Source organism: Salmo trutta, chromosome 9 (assembly GCF_901001165.1).
Source record: "Salmo trutta chromosome 9, fSalTru1.1, whole genome shotgun sequence".
In the NCBI taxonomy this organism is placed as follows: domain Eukaryota; kingdom Metazoa; phylum Chordata; class Actinopteri; order Salmoniformes; family Salmonidae; genus Salmo; species Salmo trutta.
This window is the reverse complement of record NC_042965.1, coordinates 41,706,101-41,730,571: the sequence shown is the minus strand read 5'-3', so window position 1 is coordinate 41,730,571 and position 24,471 is coordinate 41,706,101. Positions and strand designations below refer to the sequence as shown.

General features: G+C 41.4%; 1 protein-coding gene across 1 annotated transcript; it reads left to right on the top strand.

Moving 5' to 3' along the window:
* Window positions 1–644: 644 nt before the first annotated feature.
* LOC115200582 (myosin heavy chain, fast skeletal muscle-like) lies at window positions 645–21,656 on the top strand. Its single transcript, XM_029763751.1, has 40 exons — window positions 645–696; window positions 805–1,032; window positions 3,300–3,446; window positions 3,852–4,008; window positions 6,235–6,262; window positions 6,473–6,581; window positions 6,748–6,840; window positions 7,012–7,072; window positions 7,299–7,397; window positions 7,734–7,837; window positions 8,133–8,271; window positions 8,656–8,774; window positions 8,941–9,090; window positions 9,183–9,353; window positions 9,583–9,886; window positions 10,186–10,250; window positions 10,344–10,431; window positions 10,541–10,658; window positions 10,870–10,993; window positions 11,360–11,496; window positions 11,864–12,119; window positions 13,087–13,329; window positions 13,651–13,827; window positions 13,926–14,071; window positions 15,701–15,791; window positions 16,062–16,451; window positions 16,573–16,699; window positions 16,886–17,004; window positions 17,143–17,339; window positions 17,490–17,673; window positions 17,810–17,975; window positions 18,291–18,415; window positions 18,593–18,901; window positions 19,131–19,334; window positions 19,471–19,596; window positions 19,992–20,162; window positions 20,445–20,549; window positions 20,645–20,740; window positions 21,115–21,246; window positions 21,532–21,656. The coding sequence occupies exons 2-40, from the start codon at window positions 817–819 to the stop codon at window positions 21,550–21,552; spliced, it is 5,814 nt and encodes a 1,937-aa protein (XP_029619611.1). The 5' UTR covers window positions 645–696; window positions 805–816; the 3' UTR covers window positions 21,553–21,656.
* The last annotated feature ends 2,815 nt before the right edge of the window (window positions 21,657–24,471 follow it).

The window sequence follows — 24,471 nt, the reverse complement described above, 5'->3', positions numbered from 1 at the left end:
CCACAATTAACTTTTGCTTGGTTGGCACTTTCAACCAGATATAAGCAAGCTCAGGACCCAGTATCCATAAGTCAGAAACCTTCTTCCTCTGGTAAGACTCTCTCCACCTCCTTAGATATTAAATTGGTCTCATCTTTGCGCTCAGCATCTGAGGCAGAAGCTGACTGCACTGTTTGAATTGATTTTTTGAATTAATTTTTTGAATTGATTTCTGCAACAACAACAAAAATACGTGTCTCTTGTAAGATTTTACAATATGCAATTAAGTGGCATTCATTTAATATATATATCTATCTATATATATCTATATATATATATATATATACATACATATATATATTATTTTTATAGTGCTTTACCTTAAATCTGTAACTTTAATTTAAGGTCAAAAGCGGTGCTCCTGCATTTAGCAGTAAATTGAGGCGATGGTCTAGAATGTAATTGGGTTATGTTTGAATTCTTGTCAGAATATGTAGTAAAGTGAGTTGCCACTAGGAAAATGAAAGTTACCAGTTGCACCTGTAGTTGAATTGGACATGGCCGTAACGATTGAGTTGAATGATGCCATTCAAAATGTTTTCTAGCGCTTTGGGGGCTAAATGATAGGGCTTTAGACTTGTGCGTATTCACAACACCCTGATGTTTCACAGGGTTCTCCAAGAAGTACAAATTCATCTGTAGAAGGGGAAAAATAAGGTGAGTCTTAAAAAGTTACAAAAATGTTCTGTGAGAGATACCATTCACCTTACACAGTTGACTGGGGAGGAAGCACCACAGAGTCAATCACGTTTCTCTTTCCTATAGTGATCCGTCACCATGAGTACGGACGCGGAGATGCAAATCTACGGCAAGGCTGCCATATACCTCCGTAAGCCTGAGAAGGAGAGGATGGAGGCACAAGCCGCACCCTTTGATTCAAAGAATGCTTGCTATGTGTCAGACACGAAAGAGCTGTACCTTAAAGGTTTGGTCACTGCCAGGGCTGACGGAAAGTGTACTGTGACAGTCACGAATCCTAACGGCACTAAGGAGGTAAGCCTGATTTGAAAAGTATTACATTTCAAGTTTGTGCAATTACTCAATTTCGACATTTAAAAAAAACAACATTTTATTTTATTTTATTTATTTATTTATTTATTTATTTCACCTTTATTTAACCAGGTAGGCAAGTTGAGAACAAGTTCTCATTTACAATTGCGACCTGGCCAAGATAAAGCAAAGCAGTTAGACAACATACAAAAACACAGAGTTACACATGGAGTAAAACAACATACAATCAATGATGCAGTAGGACAAAAAAATAAGACTATATACAATGTGAGCAAATTATGTGAGATAAGGGAGGTAAAGGCAAAAAAGGCCATGGTGGCAAAGTAAATAAAGTATAGCAAGTAAAACACTGGAATGGTAGATTTGTAGTTTGAAGAAAGTTCAAAGTTAAAATATAAATAATATGGTGCAAAGGAGCAAAATAAATAAAAGAAATAAATACAGTAGGGGAAGAGGTAGTAGTTTGGGCTAAATTATAGATGGGCTATGTACAGGTGCAGTGATCTGGGAGCTGCTCTGATAGCTGGTGCTTAAAGCTAGTGAGGGAGATAAGTGTTTCCAGTTTCAGAGATTTTTGTAGTTCGTTCCAGTCATTGGCAGCAGAGAACTGGAAGGAGAGACAACCAAAGGAGGAGTTGGCTTTAGGGGTGACCAGAGAGATATACCTGCTGGAGCGCGTGCTACAGGTGGGTGCTGCTATGGTGACCAGTGAGCGGAGATAAGGGGGGACTTTACTTAGCAGGGTCTTGTAGATGACCTGGAGCCAATGTGTTTGGCGACGATTATGAAGCGAAGGCCAGCCAACGAGAGCATACAGGTCGCAGTGGTGGGTAGTATATGGGGCTTTGGTGACAAAACGGATGGCACTGTGATAGACTGCATCCAGCTTGTTGAGTAGGGTATTGGAGGCTATTTTGTAAATGACATCGCCGAAGTCGAGGATTGGTAGGATGGTCAGTTTTACGAGGGTATGTTTGGCAGCATGAGTGAAGGATGCTTTGTTGCGAAATAGGAAGCCAATTCTAGATTTAACTTTGGATTGGAGGTGATTGATGTGAGTCTGGAAGGAGAGTTTACAGTCTAACCAGACACCTAGGTATTTGTAGTTGTCCACAAATTCTAAGTTAGAACCGTCCAGAGAAGTGATGCTGGACAGGCGGGCAGGTGCAGGCAGCGATCGGTTGAAGAGCATGCATTTAGTTTTACTTGTGTTTAGGAGCAGTTGGAGACCACGGAAGGAGAGTTGAATGGCATTGAAGCTCGTCTGGAGGGTTGTTAACACAGTGTCCAAAGAAGGGCCAGAAGTATACAGAAGGGTGTCGTCTGCGTAGAGGTGGATCAGAGATTCACCAGCAGCAAGAGCGACATCATTGATGTATACAGAGAAAAGAGTTGGCCCAAGAATTGAACCCTGTGGTACCCCCATAGAGACTGCCAGATGTCCGGACAGCAGGCCCTCCGATTTGACACACTGAACTCTGTCAGAGAAGTAGTTGGTGAACCAGGCGACGCAATCGTTTGAGAAACCAAGGCTACTGAGTCTGCCGATGAGGATGTGGTGATTAACAGAGTCAAAAGCTTTGGCCAGGTCAATGAATACGGCAGCACAGTATTGTTTCTTATCGATGGCGGTTACGATGTCGTTTAGGACCTTGAGCGTGGCTGAGGTGCACCCATGACCAGCTCTGAAATCAGATTGCATAGCGGAGAAGGTATGGTGGGATTCGAAATGGTCGGTAATCTGTTTGTTGACTTGGCTTTCGAAGACCTTAGAAAGGCAGGGTAGGATGGATATAGGTCTGTAGCAATTTGGGTCAAGAGTGTCACCTCCTTTGAAGAGGGGGATGACAGCAGCTGCTTTCCAATCTATGGGAATCTCAGACGACACGAAAGAGAGATTGAACAGGCTAGTAATAGGGGTTGCAATAATTTTGGCAGATAATTTTAGAAAGAAAGACATACCAATAGGTTAAATGAAATCAGTAACAGCAGAAAGATTAAGAAGCATTAGTTAGTTTTTTTGTAAACAAAAGTATAACCTTCACTGCTATTTAATAATGGCATGGCATTTTTCCTATTGACTAGTCAAGAACCACCATGTCTGTGTCAGTGGGTGATAACAAAGTCGTTTAATTAAACTGGGGTATGCATGTGTTTAAAAAGATTGAACTTCAATTATTGAATTATCAAAAAGCATTCAGTCATGTCCAGTTTGTTCTGTGTATAATCTAGAGTTGTGACTGTTTCAGGAAGGAAAAGAGTTCAAAGAGGCAGACGTCTACCAGATGAACCCCCCTAAATACGACAAGATTGAGGACATGGCCATGATGACCTACCTGAATGAAGCCTCTGTGTTGTATAACCTCAAAGAGCGTTATGCAGCATGGATGATCTATGTAAGATACCTGCACACACACACGCACACACGCACACACAGACACACACACACACACACACACACACACACACACACACACACACATACACACATACATACATACATACATACATACATACACACATACATACATACATACATACATACATACATACATACATACATACATACATACATACATACATACATACATACATACATACATACATACATACATACATACATGAACATGAGAAATAAACACATACAGTAAAACACATAAATTAATGGTAGAAACAAAAACATACCAATACAGTAGACCTACATTAGTATACCAAAGCACACCCACATCCTCACATAAATCCAGGTAAAATTCCATCTGATTTTGCTAATCCCCTAATTGAATTTATTCTCTTTCATCCAGACCTACTCTGGTCTGTTCTGTGCCACGGTGAACCCCTACAAGTGGCTTCCTGTGTACGACATGGAGGTTGTTAACGCCTACAGAGGGAAGAAGAGGATGGAGGCTCCACCCCATATCTTCTCCGTCTCTGACAACGCCTTTCAGTTCATGCAGATTGGTACGAGCTCTCATGGATGGATGGATGGATGGATGGATGGATGGATGGATGGATGGATGGATGGATGGATGGATGGATGGATGGATGGATGGATGGATGGATAGATAGATAGATAGATAGATAGATAGATAGATAGATAGATAGATAGATAGATAGATAGATAGATAGATAGATAGATAGATGATAGATAGATAGATAGATAGATAGATAGATAGATAGATAGATAGATAGATAGATAGATAGATAGATAGATAGATAGATAGATAGATAGATAGATAGATAGATAGATAGATATGGATCTCAAAGTCCATAAGTGTTTATGGATGGATGCATGAATGGAAATTAAAATATGCTTTAGAGAGGTACACCCCTTCACAAATGGTTCTATGCAATGCCAAATTAGCAGGAAAACCAGTTATCTTACATTACTTACATTCATAGCTAGGTATCTATTGCCTCCTGTAGCCAAATGTCAACATATCTGTTTTATTATAAACTGGGTGGTTCCAGCCCAGAATGCTGATTGGCTGACAGCCGTGGTATATGAGACCCTATTCCATGGGTATGACAAAACATTTGTTTTTACTGCTCTAATTACGTTGGTAACCAGTTTATAATAGCAATAAGGCACCTCGAGGGTTTGTGATATACGGCCAATATATCACGGCTAAGGGCTGTATCCAAGCACTCCGCGATGCGTCGTTCATAAGAACAGCCCTTAGACGTGATATATTGTCCATATACCACACCCCCTCAGGCCTTATTGCTTTAGCATAAACCTTTATTTTCTGTAACATCTCACTCATCCTACTGTAGGTTAGGTAGTAAGCAAGCTATCTAGTTAGCTATCTAGAAGCCTTTCCTGTTTCTGATCGTGAGATGACCTGCAACTCAACAGGGAGCCAATACTACACTACCGTTCAGCGCCGGTAGTTTCTGCAGTGCACGCTCACATGGGGAGCAGGGGAATTTTCCAAGATAAAAAAAATTATCTTGGAAAATTCATTTAAATGACATGAGAGAAAACAGACATAAAGTGAAATAAAAATCTAAAACAATTTAAACTCACCACCAATCTGAAAGGGCCATTTTTCTCATAGGATGGCAAAAGGGGAGGTGCTCAGGTATCCTTGGACCTTTATCAGTGCACATGCCTTTTTGGTGCTGTATGGTGCTCTTCTTTCTCTGTGGTCTGGGGCTGTATAGAACCCTTTTTGGTGCTGTATAGAACCCTTCTTGGTGCTGTATAGAACCCTTTTTGGGGCTGTATAGAACCCTTTTTGTTGCTGTATAGAACCCTTCTTGTTGCTGTATAGAACCCTTTTTGGTGCTGTATAGAACCCTTCTTGTTGCTGTATAGAACCCTTTTTGGTGCTGTATAGAACCCTTTTTGGTGCTGTATAGAACCCTTCTTGTTGCTGTATAGAACCCTTCTTGTTGCTGTATAGAACCCTTTTTGGTGCTGTATAGAACCCTTTTTGGTGCTGTATAGAACCCTTTTTGGTGCTGTATAGAACCCTTTTTGGTGCTGTATAGAACCCTTTTTGGTGCTGTATAGAACCCTTTTTGGTGCTGTATAGAACCCTTTTTAATGGTTCTTTATAGAACCTTTTTGGAGAATGGTTCTACAAATAACCTCTTGAAGAAGCATAAAGGGTTATTTTTTCTGGTTAGTCTTATTATATTGTTAAAATTCCATTGTTTTTATTAATTGACAGGTTGAATCAGGTGTGCTAGCTCTGGAACAGCTGGTGGTCACTGAGGAGAGAACTGAAAACCACTGACTTAGACAAGTTGTCACTGACATAAGGCCATACATGAGTCTTTCACAAGACAAGCACTGGCCATACTCATATATAGCATGTAATGGCATTACACAACAGATTAGGTCAACTGGAATGACACTCTCACTCACGGTCACACGAAAAGAGCTGTAAGCAAACCACATCTGAAAATATTCTAATCAGCTGTCGCGCTGACGTTTTCTGAATTATCGCTAAAAAGAGGGAACAACCCTATGAATGAACCCTATGAATGAACCCTATGAATGAACCCTATGAATGAACCCTATGAATGAACCCTATGAATGAACCCTATGAATGAACCCTATGAATGAACCCTATGAATGAACCCTATGAATGAACCCTATGAATGAACCCTATGAATGCACTAATGTACCCCTAATGTTGCTTGAGTATGATAAGCAATTCATTTTTTTGGTTACAGATAACGAGAACCAGTCCGTCCTGATTACGTAAGTTGTTTACTAAAGTTTCACTTGAGAAAGGTGTTTCTATTGTAATATGATGGGTCACTTGATGTGATGAAATACATGACATGATGAATGGATTAGGCAATATGTAATAATCATTCGATGAGTGGGAATATTGGTTAATTTTTTATGTTAGAAAACAGGTCAACAGTGTTTTTTTCAATGCTCATCTTTCTCTGTCATATAAACCAGTGGAGAATCTGGTGCAGGAAAGACTGTCAACACCAAGCGTGTCATCCAGTACTTTGCCACCATTGCAGTGTCTGGTGTCAAGAAGGAAGTAGACCCTACCAAAATGCAGGTAGGTTGTGCTTATGTTTACCTTTTTAACACATTCCCATTTGATTGGCTCTGTAAACTTTTTTTTCATTGGTGAATCCTATTTCAAGAAAAGTACTCAAGTAATTAAGGAAAACTAACTTTACCACTTTACCAGTTTCTAAGTCACTTGTGTTTGTGTCAATCAGGGGTCTCTTGAGGATCAGATCATTGCAGCTAACCCTCTGCTGGAGGCTTACGGTAATGCCAAGACAGTGAGGAATGACAACTCGTCTCGCTTCGTAAGTATGAAGGGTATATAAGTTACCTTATATTGAAAACTTTTATTTCAGTAGATTCCTATTGTTATGTCAATAGATGTCCAACAAACAGTAACATTTAAAGTGGTCTATCAAAGTAAAATGTTACATTTATTTTGTTGACCTAATTCCAACCTCCATGCTCAACTATAGGGTAAATTCATCAGGATTCACTTCCAAGGAGGAAAACTGGCTAAAGCTGACATTGAGACCTGTGAGTTGGTTTTGATTATTTATCAATTCTTTCCTAAATTCACACATATTCTTTTTTGGAGATCATGTCATCAAATTACGTTTTATCTCATGTTCTCTCTCTCCTCTCTCCTCTCTCTCTCTCTCTCTCTCTCTCTCTCTTTCTCGTCTCTCTCTCTCTTTCTCTCTCTCTCTCTCTCTCTCTCTCTCTCTCTCTCTCTCTCTCTCTCTCTCTCTTTCTCTCTCAGACCTTCTGGAGAAGTCCAGAGTGTCCTTCCAGCTGCCCGATGAGAGAGGCTACCACATCTTCTTCCAGATGATGACCAATCACAAACCTGAGATTGTTGGTACGGCACAGTAGAGGTTCAGGGGAAATTATTCCCACCTACATTTGTGGAATTTATAAAAAATATTCCTAGTCCACACTATTAATACTATTAAAATGAGTACATCCAAGGTAATAAGATATCTAGACACAGATCAGGTCTTTGGGAAATATCTATCAAATAATGCACTGTGATGCACTAGTCCAGGAGTCTCAGTCTCCTCTTTTGATGCTGTTTATTATATACTACATGTATCTTTGAGTCCATCTATTGAGGAGAGGAGGGAGATATACTGCAAAGGTAGGACAGCACAATTCTAAGAGATTTAACTGACAAGCCGTTCTCCATTGTCCACAGAAATGGCGCTCATCACCACCAACCCCTACGACTTCCCCATGTGCAGCCAGGGTCAGATCACTGTGGCCAGCATCAACGACAAGGAAGAGCTGGATGCCACAGACGTGAGTCAAACCAAGGGAATTTATGTATTTTTTTTGTGTTTGATAACTTTATGCCTTCACACTTGGCCTTGAGGCACAAGCCTGTACGACATCCACAAGAGAGCGCTACTAAGTGCCCCATGGAACTTTAGAAAACTCCTTTTGTTTTGCCGTCTACTAGTGTTGGCCAAGCATACTCAAGAGGAACAGAGAAGACACATATATCCATCCCATTTGTTCTGGAGTGACCACAGAACTGTAATGTACTAGAACTACTGTTCAGTTCATCACTGTTGTACTTCATCTCTAATGCCAGGATGCCATTACAATCCTGGGCTTCACTAATGAGGAGAAGATGGGCATCTACAAGCTGACAGGAGCTGTACTGCACCATGGAAACTTGCACTTCAAGCAGAAGCAGCGTGAGGAGCAGGCTGAGCCAGACGGCACAGAGGGTGAGTCCCAGTCATAGATGTACAATATGTAAAGCATAAGTCCCATTCCCAGTCCCAGTCATAGATGTACAATATGTAAAGCATAAGTCCCATTCCCAGTCCCAGTCATAGATGTACAATATGTAAAGCATAAGTCCCATTCCCAGTCCCAGTCATAGATGTACAATATGTAAAGCATTAGTCCCATTCCCAAACAATGAAATAGAACACCTAAGACAGATAGTGTCACATGAAAGTAACCCAGGAGACCAGATTTCAAACTCCAGAAATTATTTGAAATGATGGATGTGGGTGAAAATCAAAACCTAACCCAAACTATTTTGTCAGTGTGGCATGAGAAACATCTTGTGTGCCTGAGTCTATTGTTGTTGGTTCTCTCTCCAGTGGCTGATAAAATTGGCTACCTGTTGGGCCTGAACTCAGCTGAAATGCTGAAGGCTCTGTGCTACCCCAGAGTGAAGGTCGGCAACGAGTACGTGACCAAGGGACAGACTGTGCCTCAGGTAAGACGACCAAACACAGCATCTACCATTTTCTGAGCACCGGAAATCTTTTGGGGACCATAGATGTTTTTTTCTTCTTGTGATGTTGTTATTCCCAAGCTCTTATCACCTTATCACTAGACACGGTCAATATCTTATGTATTCATTTGAGGTATTATCATTATAGGTTAATAACTCAGTCTCGGCTCTGGCCAAGTCTATCTATGAGAGGATGTTCTTGTGGATGGTCATCCGTATCAACGAGATGTTGGACACCAAGAATCCAAGGCAGTTCTATATCGGCGTGCTGGATATTGCCGGGTTTGAGATCTTTGATGTGAGTATGCGACCAGAACAAGACAATTAGTTGGGATTGAGAGGGATTACAGCCTTGTATGATGTAACGAGCCTTTTTAATTCCATCACCAGTACAACAGCATGGAGCAGCTGTGCATCAACTTCACCAATGAGAAACTGCAACAGTTTTTCAACCACACCATGTTCGTCCTGGAGCAAGAGGAGTACAAGAAGGAGGGAATCATCTGGGCCTTCATTGACTTCGGCATGGACTTGGCTGCCTGCATTGAGCTTATTGAGAAGGTAAACTGTCTGTGAGGATTATAATGGACAATAACAGCAAAGCTCATATGAGCACTGTGTGAAATATTATCACAGTGGTACAACGTTTCCGACTGTTGAGAACTCAATATTTTTCCTATTATGTGCCCCTAAATGAATATAATCCTACAATAGCGTGTTTGCTAAAGGAATAAATCTGCTACTAAATGTAAATATCACTAATTTCATATACATCTCTTTTTTCGTAAAGCCATTGGGCATCTTCTCCATCCTTGAAGAGGAGTGCATGTTCCCCAAGTCTTCAGACACTACCTTCAAGGATAAGCTGTACGCCCAGCATCTTGGCAAAACCAAGGCGTTTGAGAAGCCCAAGCCTGCCAAAGGCAAGGCAGAGGCTCACTTCTCCCTGGTGCACTACGCTGGCACTGTGGACTACAACATCACTGGCTGGCTGGAGAAGAACAAGGATCCCCTGAACGACTCAGTTATTCAGCTGTACGGGAAGTCTTCAGTCAAACTTTTGGCTGCTCTGTACCCTGCTGCCCCACCTGAGGGTAAGACTAGCATCAGTTACAACTCAGACCTACATTTTTTTTTCTTTGAATGTATCACAAATGCTCAGGCTTATTCACTGGGTTAATTTACTCATATAATAGGTGTTATTTTACACAATTTCATTGGTGGCATTTGCATTAAGATAAGTATGCAGTTAACCAGAGATTATCTGGTTTATATTTAGTGCGCTTACTGAAGGCAAGAACATTCTATAATACGAGTCTTACATACTCGTATTATTATTCCACTCTGAGAAGTATACCTGTCTAGTTATATTTTACTTTGCCCATTTGAATAGATAATACCAAGAAGGGAGGTAAGAAGAAGGGGGGCTCCATGCAGACTGTGTCCTCCCAGTTCAGGGTGAGCTTCTGAAATGTGTATATTCATTCCTTCTAAATGTGCATTGATTATCATAAATTATTTCTGAGAAAATGCTTTGTAACCCTCTTATAGGAGAATTTACATAAGCTGATGACCAACTTGAGGAGCACTCATCCTCACTTTGTGCGCTGCCTGATCCCCAACGAGTCAAAGACCCCAGGTACAAGAAATATTGAGTTTAAATCTTATCAGTATAGTATCAGTAACCTTAACGAACCAATCTTTAACCTGTTCATGAGTATTAAAAGAGACTTGGTTTGTTTTACCAGGTCTGATGGAGAACTTCCTGGTTATCCACCAGCTCAGGTGTAATGGTGTTCTGGAGGGTATCCGGATCTGCAGAAAGGGCTTCCCTAGCAGAATCATCTATGCTGACTTCAAGCAGAGGTACACCCACACAAACACACACACACACACGCATGCACACACGCACGCACGCACGCACACGCACACACGCACGCACGCACGGACACGCACACACACGCACACATACAGTTCTGCTACAAGGGTTTTCCCAACATCAAAATAGGCTTACATTTTACGTAATATAACCAACCTATTACAACTTGATATATGTTAAAAATGTCTCCTCATTCAGGTACAAAGTACTGAATGCCAGTGTCATCCCAGAGGGCCAGTTCATGGACAACAAGAAGGCTTCTGAGAAGCTGCTTGGATCCATTGATGTGAATCACGAGGATTACAAGTTTGGACACACCAAGGTCAGTCACCTACCACCCTTTGCAAAAGCTGACAATAAAACACAACTCAATGGTAATTTAAACCCGTACCATTCAACATCTCTCCAGTCCATCCTTTATTTCTATTTCTTCTTCATGGAAAATGTTGAAAAACATCGTACTGTTTTTTTCTTCAATGTCATATAATCACAAGTCTAGAAGAGAAACTAAACTCATTATTCATCTACAACTGTACAACAACTTACACATTATAAACAACCTATCCCATGGATTGTTTGTGAGCATTACAATGTTTGTGTTGTTTATATCAATCTAGTGATGTTGTTTCCTGTTCTGTCATCATCTGACTCTGGTTCCATAATTGACTATGTATAACCTGTGTCTCAGGTGTTCTTCAAAGCCGGTCTGCTGGGCGTCCTGGAGGAGATGAGAGATGAGAAGCTGGCAACTCTGGTCGGCATGGTCCAGGCTCTCAGCCGTGGATTCCTCATGAGGAGAGAGTTCACCAAGATGACAGAGAGGAGGTGAGGAATAGGAGACATCTGGGCAAAGCTTTCTGTCAACCACCTGTATCTAATGCATTATTACATTCTGTATATGCTGTGAGTTGTTCAGAATGAAAAAGTACAACTTAAAATGCTCTATTAAAACTGTAGTTTGGCATTTGGCAAGCTGTTCAATTGTCATTTAAATATCTGATATTTACCCATTCATTCTTGAAGAATATAAAATGCCTCACGAGCTTGAATCTATCTAGAACGCAGTCTATGAGGGGTTACATATCCACAGCCCCATTCCTCTGCTGTACACAAAGTGCCGGGGGTCTCCATTTTGTTGTTCTTCTAATCCCAGAATGTAGCTTTATGTCACGCTATCCTTTCTGTCAACCAGAGATTCCGTCTTCACCATCCAGTACAACATCCGCTCATTCATGAATGTTAAAACCTGGCCATGGATGAAGGTGTACTTTAAGATCAAGCCCTTGCTGAAGAGCGCAGAGACTGAGAAGGAGCTGGCCAACATGAAGGAGAACTATGAGAAGATGCAGACGGACCTGGCCAAGGCTCTGGCCACCAAGAAGCAGTTGGAGGAGAAGTTGGTGTCCATGGTGCAGGAGAGGGCAGACCTGGCGCTCCAAGTAGCATCTGTGAGTGAACAATGACCCTCATGATTATTTTATTTTTAAATTTAACCTTTATTTAACTAGGCAAGTCAGTTAAGAACAAATTCTTATTTACAATGACGGCCTAGGAACAGTGGGTTAACTGGCGTGTTCAGGGGCAAAACGACAGATTTTTACCTTGTCAGCTCGGGGATTCAATCCAGCGACATTTTGGTTACTGGCCCAACGCCAGTAGGCTACCTGCTGACCCAACACATTTACACACACATGAACACGAACACAGACACACACACACATATATATGAACAGACACGTACACAGTGTCTCGCTTGGAGTGCAAATTTCCTGCACTTCTACACATTCTGCCATGGGGCAGAGAGAACATTTTATAGCACTTCTACACATTTTCTCATGGGGCTGATGGCTGTGAGAAAAAAAACACAGTTTTAAAGCCAATTTCCTGCAATTCTACACATTTTTGCCATCACTTATGTCGTGTTCTTATGCTATCTGAGTGATTCAAACACTATAGCAAAACGTTTGACATTTTTGGAATTTTAGATTCTCCATGACCGTCTAGTTTTTATTTTGGTGATTGTTAGATCTCAAAGATCTTATAAAAAAAAGATATAGCTCTGTTACATTTTTTACGTACTTTAGTCATTTAAGTTTAAACTGAAGAACGTTTTACCATCCCTAAAATTTAAAAAAGTATAAAATAAAAAATTTGTGAGTGGCAACAACTAAACATAGGGGAAATACTGATGTGTTGCATGTGGCTAACTCATACATTTATTTGTGTTACCCATGTTACATATATATATATATATATATATATATAATTTTTTTTTTAAATATTTTTTATATATATTTTTTTTATATATATATTGTGTATTTATATTGATTTGCTCTGACCTGTTTGACTAAATGAAGTCTATATTTTGATACACAAAGTGAGGCCGTAGATTTTTTTTCCCTGTTCTGAAACCAGGATTCAGAGAATCTGAACGATGCTGAGGAAAGGTGCGAGGGGCTCATCAAGAGCAAGATCCAGCTGGAGGCCAAACTCAAAGAGACGACAGAGAGGCTGGAGGATGAGGAGGAGATGAATGCTGAGTTGACTGCCAAGAAGAGGAAGCTGGAGGATGAGTGCTCTGAGTTGAAGAAGGACATTGATGACCTGGAGCTCACCCTGGCCAAAGTGGAGAAGGAGAAGCACGCCACTGAAAACAAGGTCTCGTAGACAGTCTAACCATCCAAATAAAAATCTACTCAAAACATAGCTCAACAGAAATGGAATTCAAATTGTTTTGTGGGTGCAGGGAAAATAAAGACACAAAATAGTTGAATTTCAGTTGCAGGGTACTCAATGCTTGTTCTGCCTCCCCTTGTTTATGACTTCCATTTAGTACAGTGCAATTTAGTGTTGAATCAATAGTACAGTACTTGTTGACACATTTATAATCTGAATGAAATGAATGCAATAAATATCAAACTAAATCTCCCCTTCATGGTGAAGTGACAAAAGACTTACATTTGTTGTGGACGTTTTCAGGTTAAAAACCTGACTGAGGAGATGGCGTCTATGGATGAGAGTGTTGCCAAGCTGACCAAGGAGAAGAAAGCCCTCCAAGAGGCCCACCAGCAGACACTGGACGACCTGCAGGCAGAGGAGGACAAAGTCAACACTCTGACCAAGGCCAAGACCAAGCTGGAACAGCAAGTGGACGACGTGAGTGGAGTTTTACATTTTGGACATGATTGTATGTAAGATGATATTATCTTCAGTTGTTTAGATTTGAACATTACATGTGTGTTTTTATCTTATAGCTTGAGGGTTCTCTGGAGCAAGAGAAGAAGCTCCGTATGGACCTTGAGAGAGCCAAGAGAAAGCTGGAGGGAGATCTGAAGCTTGCCCAGGAGTCCATAATGGACCTGGAGAATGACAAGCAGCAGTCTGATGAGAAAATCAAGAAGTAAACACAAACTAATTACTACAGTATTACCTGCCATATTGATCAACATAATGGTTGTTCTTGGCTCAATCTTGTAATTATGAATTAGGATTTGTATGTGATTCTTTAACCTGTTTAGGATAGGGGGCAGTATTTTCACGGCCGGATAAAAAACATACCCGATTTAATCTGGTTATTACTCCTGCCCAGAAACTAGAATATGCATATAATTATTTGATTTGAATAGAAAACACCCTAAAGTTTCTAAAACTGTTTGAATGGTGTCTGTGAGTATAACAGAACTCATATGGCAGTCCAAAATCTGAGAAGATTCTATATGGGAAGTGCCCTGTCTGACCATTTCTTGGCCTTCTGTAGCCTCTTTATCGAAATAGAGGATCTCTGCTGTAACGTGACATTTTCTAGGCTCCCATAGGCTCTCAGAAGGTGCCAGAACGTGGAATGATAACTCTGCAGTCCCTGGGCGACAAACAGTAGGGCTTTTGGAAAGTGGTTGTTCTGAGAACAATGACACTTGTGCGCGCGTGCATGTGACGACTCCATTTTCTATTTTCAGTGTTTGAACGGATACAACGTCTCCCGGTTGGAATATTATCGCTATTTTACGAGAAAAATCGCATACAAATTGATTTTAAACAGCGTTTGACATGCTTCGAAGTACGGTAATGGAATATTTTGACATTTTTTGTCACGATATGCCCCGGCGCGTCACCCTTCGGATAGTGTCTTGAACGCACGAACAAAACGCAGCTATTTGGATATAACTATGGATTATTTAGAATCAAAACAACATTGGGTGTTGAAGTAGAAGTCCTGGGAGTGCATTCTGACGAAGAACAGCAAAGGTAATCCAATTTTTCTTATAGTAAATCTGAGATTGGTGAGTACCAAACTTGGTGGGTGTCAAAATAGCTAGCCATGATGACCGGGCTATCTACTCAGAATATTGCAAAATGTACTTTCACCAAAAAGCTATTTTAAAATTGGACACCGCGATTGCATAAAGGAGTTCTGTATCTATATTTCTTAAAATAATTGTTATGTTTTTTGTGAATGTTTATCATGAGTAATTTAGTAAATTCACCGGAAGTTTTCGGTGGGTATGCTAGTTCTGAACAAAACATGCTAATGTAAAAAGCTGGTTTTTGATATAAGTTGAACTTGATTGAACAAAACATGCATGTATTGTATAACATAATGTCCTAGGAGTGTCATCTGATGAAGATCATCAAAGGTTAGTGCTGCATTTAGCTGTGGTTTTGGTTTTTGTGACATTATATGCTAGCTTGAAAAATGGGTGTGTGATTATTTCTGGCTGGGTACTCTCCTGACATAATCTAATGTTTTGCTTTCGTTGTAAAGCCTTTTTGAAATCGGACAATGTGGTTAGATAAAGGAGAGTCTTGTCTTTAAAATTGTGTAAAATAGTCATATGTTTGAGAAATTGAAATTATAGCATTTTTAAGGTTCTTCGTATTTCGCGCCAGGCGCTACCATTGGATATTGGTGAGGCGTTCCGCAAGATTAAGGCGTTCCATAAGATTAAAGCAAAGTGAATGCTATTATATTATCCCTTTACACTATCAAACCAAAACCAACTCTGCAAATCAACGTGTTTGTGTTTCTTAGGAAGGACTTTGAGACCAGCCAGCTCCTCAGCAAGGTTGAGGATGAACAGTCTCTGGGAGCTCAGCTGCAGAAGAAGATCAAGGAACTGCAGGTACAGTACAGGATCTAAGCTCCAGTACAGGAAAGCACACACCTGAAACATTTCTGGTGGCTTCTAATGGCTCAGTGAGTTGGAAGATGATGCTTTTAACCGTTGTGGTTTTGGTTGACACATTGGACACTGTCTACTGAATATATTAGTGTAACTGGCTTTATATTAACAAATGTATGCAAAATATACATACTATTATTATTTATAGAGGTTATTTAATTCAACTATATTGTAGTGTTCATCCCCCTCTGTTCCTGCCCCCTGTTCTAGGCCCGTATTGAGGAGCTGGAGGAGGAAATTGAGGCTGAGCGTGCTGCCAGGGCTAAGGTTGAGAAGCAGAGGGCCGATCTCTCCAGGGAACTTGAGGAGATCAGCGAGAGGCTGGAGGAGGCTGGAGGTGCCACTGCTGCTCAGATTGAGATGAACAAGAAGCGCGAGGCTGAGTTCCAGAAGCTGCGTCGTGATCTTGAAGAGTCCACCCTGCAGCATGAGGCCACAGCCGCCGGTCTGCGCAAAAAGCAGGCTGACAGTGTGGCTGAGCTCGGGGAGCAGATCGACAACCTGCAGCGCGTCAAGCAGAAGCTGGAGAAGGAGAAGAGCGAGTACAAGATGGAGATTGATGACCTCTCCAGCAACATGGAGGCCGTCGCCAAGGCTAAGGTGAGTAATGATGTTTTAGTCAAGCAGTGTTGAGGGAGGTCAACTTCATTACCATTCAAGTGAACTGATGTTGGCAGGAGTCCCATATATAAAGTAATAATGGAACATGTTTCACTAACAGGCCAATCTGGAGAAGATGTGTCGTACTCTTGAGGACCAGCTGAGCGAGCTCAAGACTAAGAATGATGAAAATGTTCGCCAGGTCAACGACGTCAGCGGACAGAGGGCCAGACTCCTGACAGAAAATGGTACCATTAGCAATGACCAGCAAACTAATAGTAGTACACTTCAGTAGTACACAATAACACGTGTCCAGTCCACATAGTGTTTACTGTACTATTCACAACCTAACATTGCTATTCGATACCTCAAAATACATTTTAAATCTTCGGGAACAGAGACCTCATTAACACGATGTCCCTCTATCCCTGCAGGTGAGTTTGGCCGGCAGCTGGAGGAGAAGGAAGCCCTCGTGTCTCAGCTGACCAGAGGCAAACATGCCTTCACCCAGCAGGTTGAGGAGATGAAGAGGCTGATTGAGGAGGAGGTAAAGGTAAGGGACCCAAAACAGACTCCATCTGCGACAGTTTAGAGCCATATCTCCATAAAGACAGTGACTACGCCATTCTCAGAGACTGTTTTACTCTCTCTCTAATCTCTCTTTGTCTTTGTTTGTCTTTCTCTCTCACAGGCTAAAAACGCACTGTCCCACAGTGTCCAGTCTGCCCGCCATGACTGTGACCTTCTAAGAGAGCAGTTTGAGGAGGAGCAGGAGGCCAAGGCAGAGCTGCAACGCGGCATGTCCAAGGCCAACAGTGAGGTGGCTCAGTGGAGGACTAAGTATGAAACTGATGCCATCCAGCGCACAGAGGAGCTGGAGGAGGCTAAGTGAGTTGCACACAACAGCAAAAACACAAATATAGGGTGTGGATGGTGAGGGTGGTAGTGGGCTTTGAGAAAATGTTACGTCAATATGTATTGTAACATTTGTTTCACAACAAATTGTTCACCATAAAACCACCCTCTGTCATCCAACAGGAAGAAGCTGGCCCAGCGTCTGCAGGAGGCTGAGGAGACCATTGAGGCGACCAACTCAAAGTGTGCCTCCCTGGAGAAGACCAAGCAGAGACTGCAGGGAGAGGTGGAGGACCTCATGATTGACGTTGAGAGAGCCACCGCGATGGCTGCCAACCTCGACAAGAAGCAGAGGAACTTTGACAAGGTGAAAATGCATGAACCTAATCCTAGCGGGATATTTTATGTGTGCTATTTGATCAATTGTAGTATAATTGTAACATATTTCTGATTCAAAACTCTCCATCAATGAGTTGGAATGAAAATCCCATGGATTTCCCTAGGTTCTGGCAGAGTGGAAGCAGAAGTATGAGGAAGGTCAGGCTGAACTGGAAGGAGCTCAGAAGGAGGCTCGCTCAATGAGCACTGAACTCTTCAAGATGAAGAACTCCTACGAGGAGGCTTTGGATCATCTGGAGACTCTAAAGAGAGAGAACAAGAACCTGCAACGTGAGCATTTGACAGCAATTCTTTTTGGCTCATGTTTGACTAGTGTTTTTGAAAATGGAGGGAACTGTAATCATCAGAATGACCATTACACCATTTCAGAATTGTTTTATGTACAGTTTAAAATATTCTTGTTTGAACTTGTAATCGGTATTCTTTCAAACAACCCAAGGAAGTAGGAGGAAATTCGATTTGCAAAGCGATATGAAGTGCTGTTATTAATGAACTGTTATTATGATTCATTGTCAACTTCAGTGCATTGGTGATATCCACTGAACATCTCCTGAGTCTAAACAGCTCCTGTGTTTGTGTGTGCAGAGGAGATCGCTGACCTGACTGAGCAGATCGGAGAGACTGGAAAGAGCATCCATGAGCTGCAGAAGGCCAAGAAAACCGTGGAGACAGAGAAGTCTGAGATCCAGACCGCTCTGGAGGAGGCTGAGGTACAAACTACAGCTGTTCGATGGGATAAGCAGTGTTACACTAACCAATTCCAGCTACAGTCCAATGCTTTCCTTGTTGGTGTTTATTGTAGTCATATATATTTAATTCCTTATGTCATACACATCCAAATACAAATGTATTGAACACAATTCGCCTGACTGCTTCTCTTTGTCCAGGGAACACTGGAGCACGAAGAATCCAAGATTCTGCGTGTGCAGCTGGAGCTGAACCAGATCAAGAGTGAGGTGGACAGGAAGTTGGCTGAGAAGGACGAGGAGATGGAGCAGATCAAGAGAAACAGCCAGAGGATGGTTGACTCCATGCAGAGCACCCTGGACTCTGAGGTCAGGAGCAGGAATGACGCCCTGAGGGTGAAGAAGAAGATGGAGGGAGACCTGAATGAGATGGAGATCCAGCTGAGCCACGCCAACAGGCAGGCCGCTGAGGCCCAGAAACAGCTAAGGAACATCCAGGGACAGCTCAAGGTAAAGGGACTGGGACATCAGGCAACAAAAATCTGAACATGGGGAGGGATTTGTTGTTTTTTTGATCTGTAAAAAAGAATAGAACAGAGGAATTGAATAGAGTGAACTGATATACTGTCGAAAGGTATGGACATTTGGGAAATTATTATCAATTAAAATGTCTATCACTGATCCTATTGCCCCTGCTTGCCAATGAGTCTTAATGAACCTATATCATTGTGAATCCCAGGATGCCCAATTGCACCTTGATGATGCCGTCCGTGCCTCAGAGGACATGAAGGAGCAGGCAGCCATGGTGGAGCGCAGGAACGGTCTGATGGTGGCTGAAATCGAGGAGCTGAGAGTTGCTCTGGAGCAGACAGAGAGAGGCCGCAAAGTGGCTGAGACTGAGCTGGTAGACGCCAGCGAGCGTGTTGGATTTCTGCACTCCCAGGTATGGGTCAAAAGCTATTTCTAATAAAATCTAGCAAACCATTTACACACAGCTGAAATTTGACAGTGCTTGCTTTTACATTTTCATCATTCTGTCCTGTGACTCGAGAGTCAAATAAATGTCTTGTTTCCTCCAGAACACCAGCCTTCTGAACACTAAGAAGAAGCTGGAGACTGACCTAGTGCAGGTGCAGGGAGAGGTGGATGACATCGTCCAGGAGGCCAGGAACGCAGAGGAGAAGGCCAAGAAGGCCATCACTGACGTGAGTCCTTATGATCTCTATTGAATTACATCAACTTGATTTTGTCCATAAGAGGGACGTTATAATTGGTGTAGTATCAGAAATCCCAGACCTATGGGCAACAGCACTAGGTCTGGGAATCATGTTGGATTTTCTTGGCCTATTCGGGGAGGGTGCTATTCTGACAGACAACTCTCCAAACAAATCACACATTTGGGTAGGCAGAGCTTTACTGCAAGACTATGGATGGATTTTACGGTACCCAACTCTTCCCTTTCCTCTGCCAAATTGATGTTGGTTTTAATACAGATGTGTATACTGAAACATTGGTACATTGTGGGAGGCATCCCGTCTGTCTAGAGAGAGACTATGGTTGGTGCCAATCGGTGCATAAATTCAACACACTATCATTCCAGGCGGCCATGATGGCTGAGGAGCTGAAGAAGGAGCAGGACACCAGCTCTCACCTGGAGAGGATGAAGAAGAACCTGGAGGTCACAGTCAAGGACCTGCAGCACCGTCTGGATGAGGCTGAGAATCTGGCCATGAAGGGAGGCAAGAAGCAGCTCCAGAAACTGGAGTCCAGGGTGAGTTATCAGCAGGGTGGGTTGAAACACTGATTGCTGGAAATGTATTTAATCGTATACAAATACACAGGAGCATTGTGTAATGACTTTTTCTCTCAATAACACATCTAGATAATGAAAAGCTGTTATGATTACAGACCCCTTCAATAAACATGTACAAGTGCATAGGAACAGACAACATTGTGCTTCCTTGACTAGTAGAAGATACCTCTGTTTACAAAGATTTGTAACGTATGATTTCAACACCTCAGATAAATGTCTACGTTCCTTTCTTCCACAAAGGTGCGTGAGCTCGAGACTGAGGTGGAGGCTGAGCAGAGAAGAGGTGTAGACGCGGTCAAGGGAGTCCGCAAGTATGAGCGCAGAGTCAAGGAGCTCACTTACCAGGTAAGAGAAAGTACCTTCTCCACACACTTGACACTAACACATACAGGTTTGTGTATAAAACGATGGGGCAATAATTATTTGATCTTCTCCCACAGACTGAGGAGGATAAGAAGAATGTTGGCAGACTTCAGGACCTGGTAGGCAAGCTGCAGATGAAAGTGAAGGCCTACAAGAGGCAGGCCGAGGCAGCGGTGAGTCACATACTTTGTCAGATACTCTAAAAGCATACATTCCAAAACATATAGACATTACAAAACTTCATGTCCATACCGTTTAGTTGAAGTAAGTGGTACTGCGCATCAGTCAACAATGACTCAATTGATAGTGCAAGTAATTGATATGTTATATGTTACCAACTTAAAGGAGAGGGGGTTGAATATTAATATGAAAATTAATATATTGCAGTTTGATCCCCAGTTCTGCAACTCACTTTCTCTGCTGTATCATCGGCATCTGTCAATAAAAAAAGCTTTCAAATACCTTTAAAAAATATATATTAATTTGCTACCTGAAGTTTCAAACTTTGAATGCTGATGTTCTGCTCTCCTCTCTTTTCCTCACCCAGGAGGAAGCAGCCAATAGCCACATGTCTAAGTTCCGGAAGGTTCAGCATGAGCTGGAGGAGGCTGAGGAGCGTGCTGACATTGCTGAGACTCAGGTCAACAAGCTCAGAGCCAAGACCCGCGAAGGTGGAAAGGTACAGAGCTGCTGCTGAATCTAACTCATGTTAAAATATGACCACATCAACACCACCTATGAATTAGCCTTCTCTGAGGTCCATACTGACCTTTTACACTCACTTAAATGTATTTAAGATCTTTAAGAAGCACATTTCAGGTAGGGCAAAAAATTTGGTGCTTCAAAATCAAATATTTAAGCTGAGCACTGATCATTAAATTCTTTATGCATTATATTATTTCCAAGTGTTGATACATTTTGTTCATTATTAAATACTAATCTATTGTGTTCTTTCTTCTTACAGGGCAAGGAAGCTGCTGAATAGACCAAAGTATTGAAGATCAAAGTCTTAACATTTTCTGTTGCATAAAACAGGATTTTCATGATAAAAGTTTTAGCATTGATTAAAAACATGTAGGCGTAAGTACACTTCCCTTGTGACTGTGGATTTATTACTCAGCAAACAGCTTTTTCATACCATATTCTAGGATTCCAAAAACAAAGAAGTGGTCACCTTACCAAAAACAGTCACTTTTTTGGGGTAAACGTCTGAGGAATGAGGCTGGAGAAATGTGACCACTCTCAAACTCATACTGAGCTATGGATGAATGGACTGACCATCCATAACATCAAAATAATAGTTTCAAACATTTACACTTGGGAGAATTGGCCTATATGGCCCAAATTGAAATGTTTCTAAAGAAAAAAAATAAGAAGCATACCATGGTAAAAATTGAAAAAGGAACACTGGAGATTGTGGGGAAATTCTAAGAACTAAGTTCTCAGCAAACAACAAGATGGATTTTTGCATTTAAATTTTGTCACAGATTATGCACACAGTCTCCCATGGACAGACTAAGTTAACATAAATGGTAATCGAGCATCTGACCAAATTCCATGAGATTTTAGTTCCGGGTAAACCAATATTATGCACACATTAATAGGAAAAGAAATTACAAATGTGATATTGATTTATCATTAGCCAATTAGCATTTCCAACTGATTTTCGGCTGAAATAACTAACTACATCTTTAATAATTAAGAGCTTTTTGCAAAAGCTCTTTGACTTTCAATGAACCATTGAAAAGTGATTACACAAAAGTACAAAGATCTTTTATAGCCAAGATACACCCCTCTCAACATACATGACGAACCACAGATACATAGAATGGGTCACAAGGTTAAGTTTTGTATGAAAGATATCTATAAAACATAGCAGACAGCAACTGCTGTATCAACAGTGTTCATTGTATAGACCAGTGTCTGGTCCTCCTACTCCAAACTGGAACCGTCTCTCCCTGGTACGGTATAGAACAGAACCATTAGCTCATGTCCTCTGGAATGCTCTTTAGGCGTTATTATCAAAAGACATCATAAATCTCCTCTGTCAGTGCTATCTCATAGAGGCCCATCCTCAGTAAAACACACACACATACACACACACATATGTAGACAATGTCCCTGGCATAGCACCAGGGACATGTGAAAGACAAGTCTGACCTCTCCCCTCTCTGGGGCCCAAGTGACTGAGCCCCAGCTAAGGGAAAAGTGCAACTGAAAGACACCAGAGTCCAAAAGGATACATTCTAATGACAAGTATCTCACATAAGCATATTATACACATAAAACATCTTAATTATCTATGTTACCCAACTAATTCTGATTCATCCGCCACAACGCCCCATTTATTTATCCTACGGTTCTGACTAGGTGTACAGGGAGAAAACTATAAGAATGGCCCATGTTTTGAATTATGTTGCTGTACATTTCAAAAGTGCTGAACAAATAGTTATATTGACTACGTCCATCTTAGCTCACTCATTAATGTCTTAATTTAAATTACAGATTTCCTCTTATCTGCTCATTGTTCCCTTATGCCATAGTTTGTACATCTCAATTGTCAGTAGAAACCACATTTGTTTATTAAGTAAGTCAGCCATACCAGCTATGTTTTTTAAAAAGGCAGTAAATGAGGCTGAATGAACTGTTTCGTTGCCAGACAAGGCTCTACTGATAGCCAGGTGTAGCGGTGGTAAGAAATCACTCCATGGTGCTGAAAAGGAAGCTCTGCTGCTGGGACAGCTTTATGTAGGCCCTAACAGTTTGTGGGCAACGTTTGTCACCGTTATAGTGCAATTAATGTATTGTTTAGTGCGGTGTTGTGTTGTGTAGTGGCTTTGCTGGTATGCATTAAAAAAAAAAGTTTGCCCCACCAAGATTTACATGCTAAAAGCGCCACTGGTCAGGACTGAGACTAAACCCCTCATGAATACTCAACACCTCTTGGAATCCCATTCTGGTGTGCCTTTGGCATAACCTTGCGGTTAGAGCATTGGGCCAGTAATCGAAAGGTTGCTGGTTTGAAAACCCAAGCTGACAAGGTGAAACATCTGTTGATGTGCCCTTGAACAAGGCACTTCTCCCTAATTTGCTCCAGGGGCACCTTACTACTATGGCTGACCATGTAAAACAACACATTTCACTGCACCAATCCTGTGTATGTGACAATAAAACGTTTTTGTATTTTTTACAAAATGCAACAATCCAAAATGTAGCTGGCTGTCTTCTACAAGTGAAGTAACATTACTTTGAACAAGACATGCAACCTGACTCCCCCCTCTCATTCTATTGATTTCAACATGATATCAATGAGTAATTGACAAATGAGTGTTGCGTTTCCCTTTTAGTTTTGGCGACACCCAAATCAAAATGCATCACTCCAAAATGTAACTGACTGTCTTTAGCAGGTTTTCCTCTAATCCTCTAAGCAATGATGTAAACAATAGTTCCAGTTTTTACATTTTTTTTATGTTTGTAGGGCTAATATATTTTCCTTAATCAAAATAACATTTTAATAAATGGTCATTTCCACCTCCCCCTTCCGTCGGCTCACTCTCGCGCCTCGCTCCCGTTGCAGCCAGTCACTACTTTACCTCAGTAGAGACATACACAATTAAGGTGTCTACATACATAGATTCGGTTTGCTTCTAGCAGAACTAGGCTAGGCAATCTCTTAAAATACCTTAGTGTGAAAAATTTGAAAGCGTTAGTGACTGCAACTGTGCTGTTGGCAACAACTTATTCACGCTTTTTTGCAAGCGTTTACTGACACCGGCCATATTCAACGGGTGTTGAGCATTCGTAAATTCGTCTGTTATTCTGCTCTCAAATTTATCAGCTACATTGATCAACAGCTGTCTCAGTGATATCATGAACATTCTATTGAAATGGATACTTGCATATT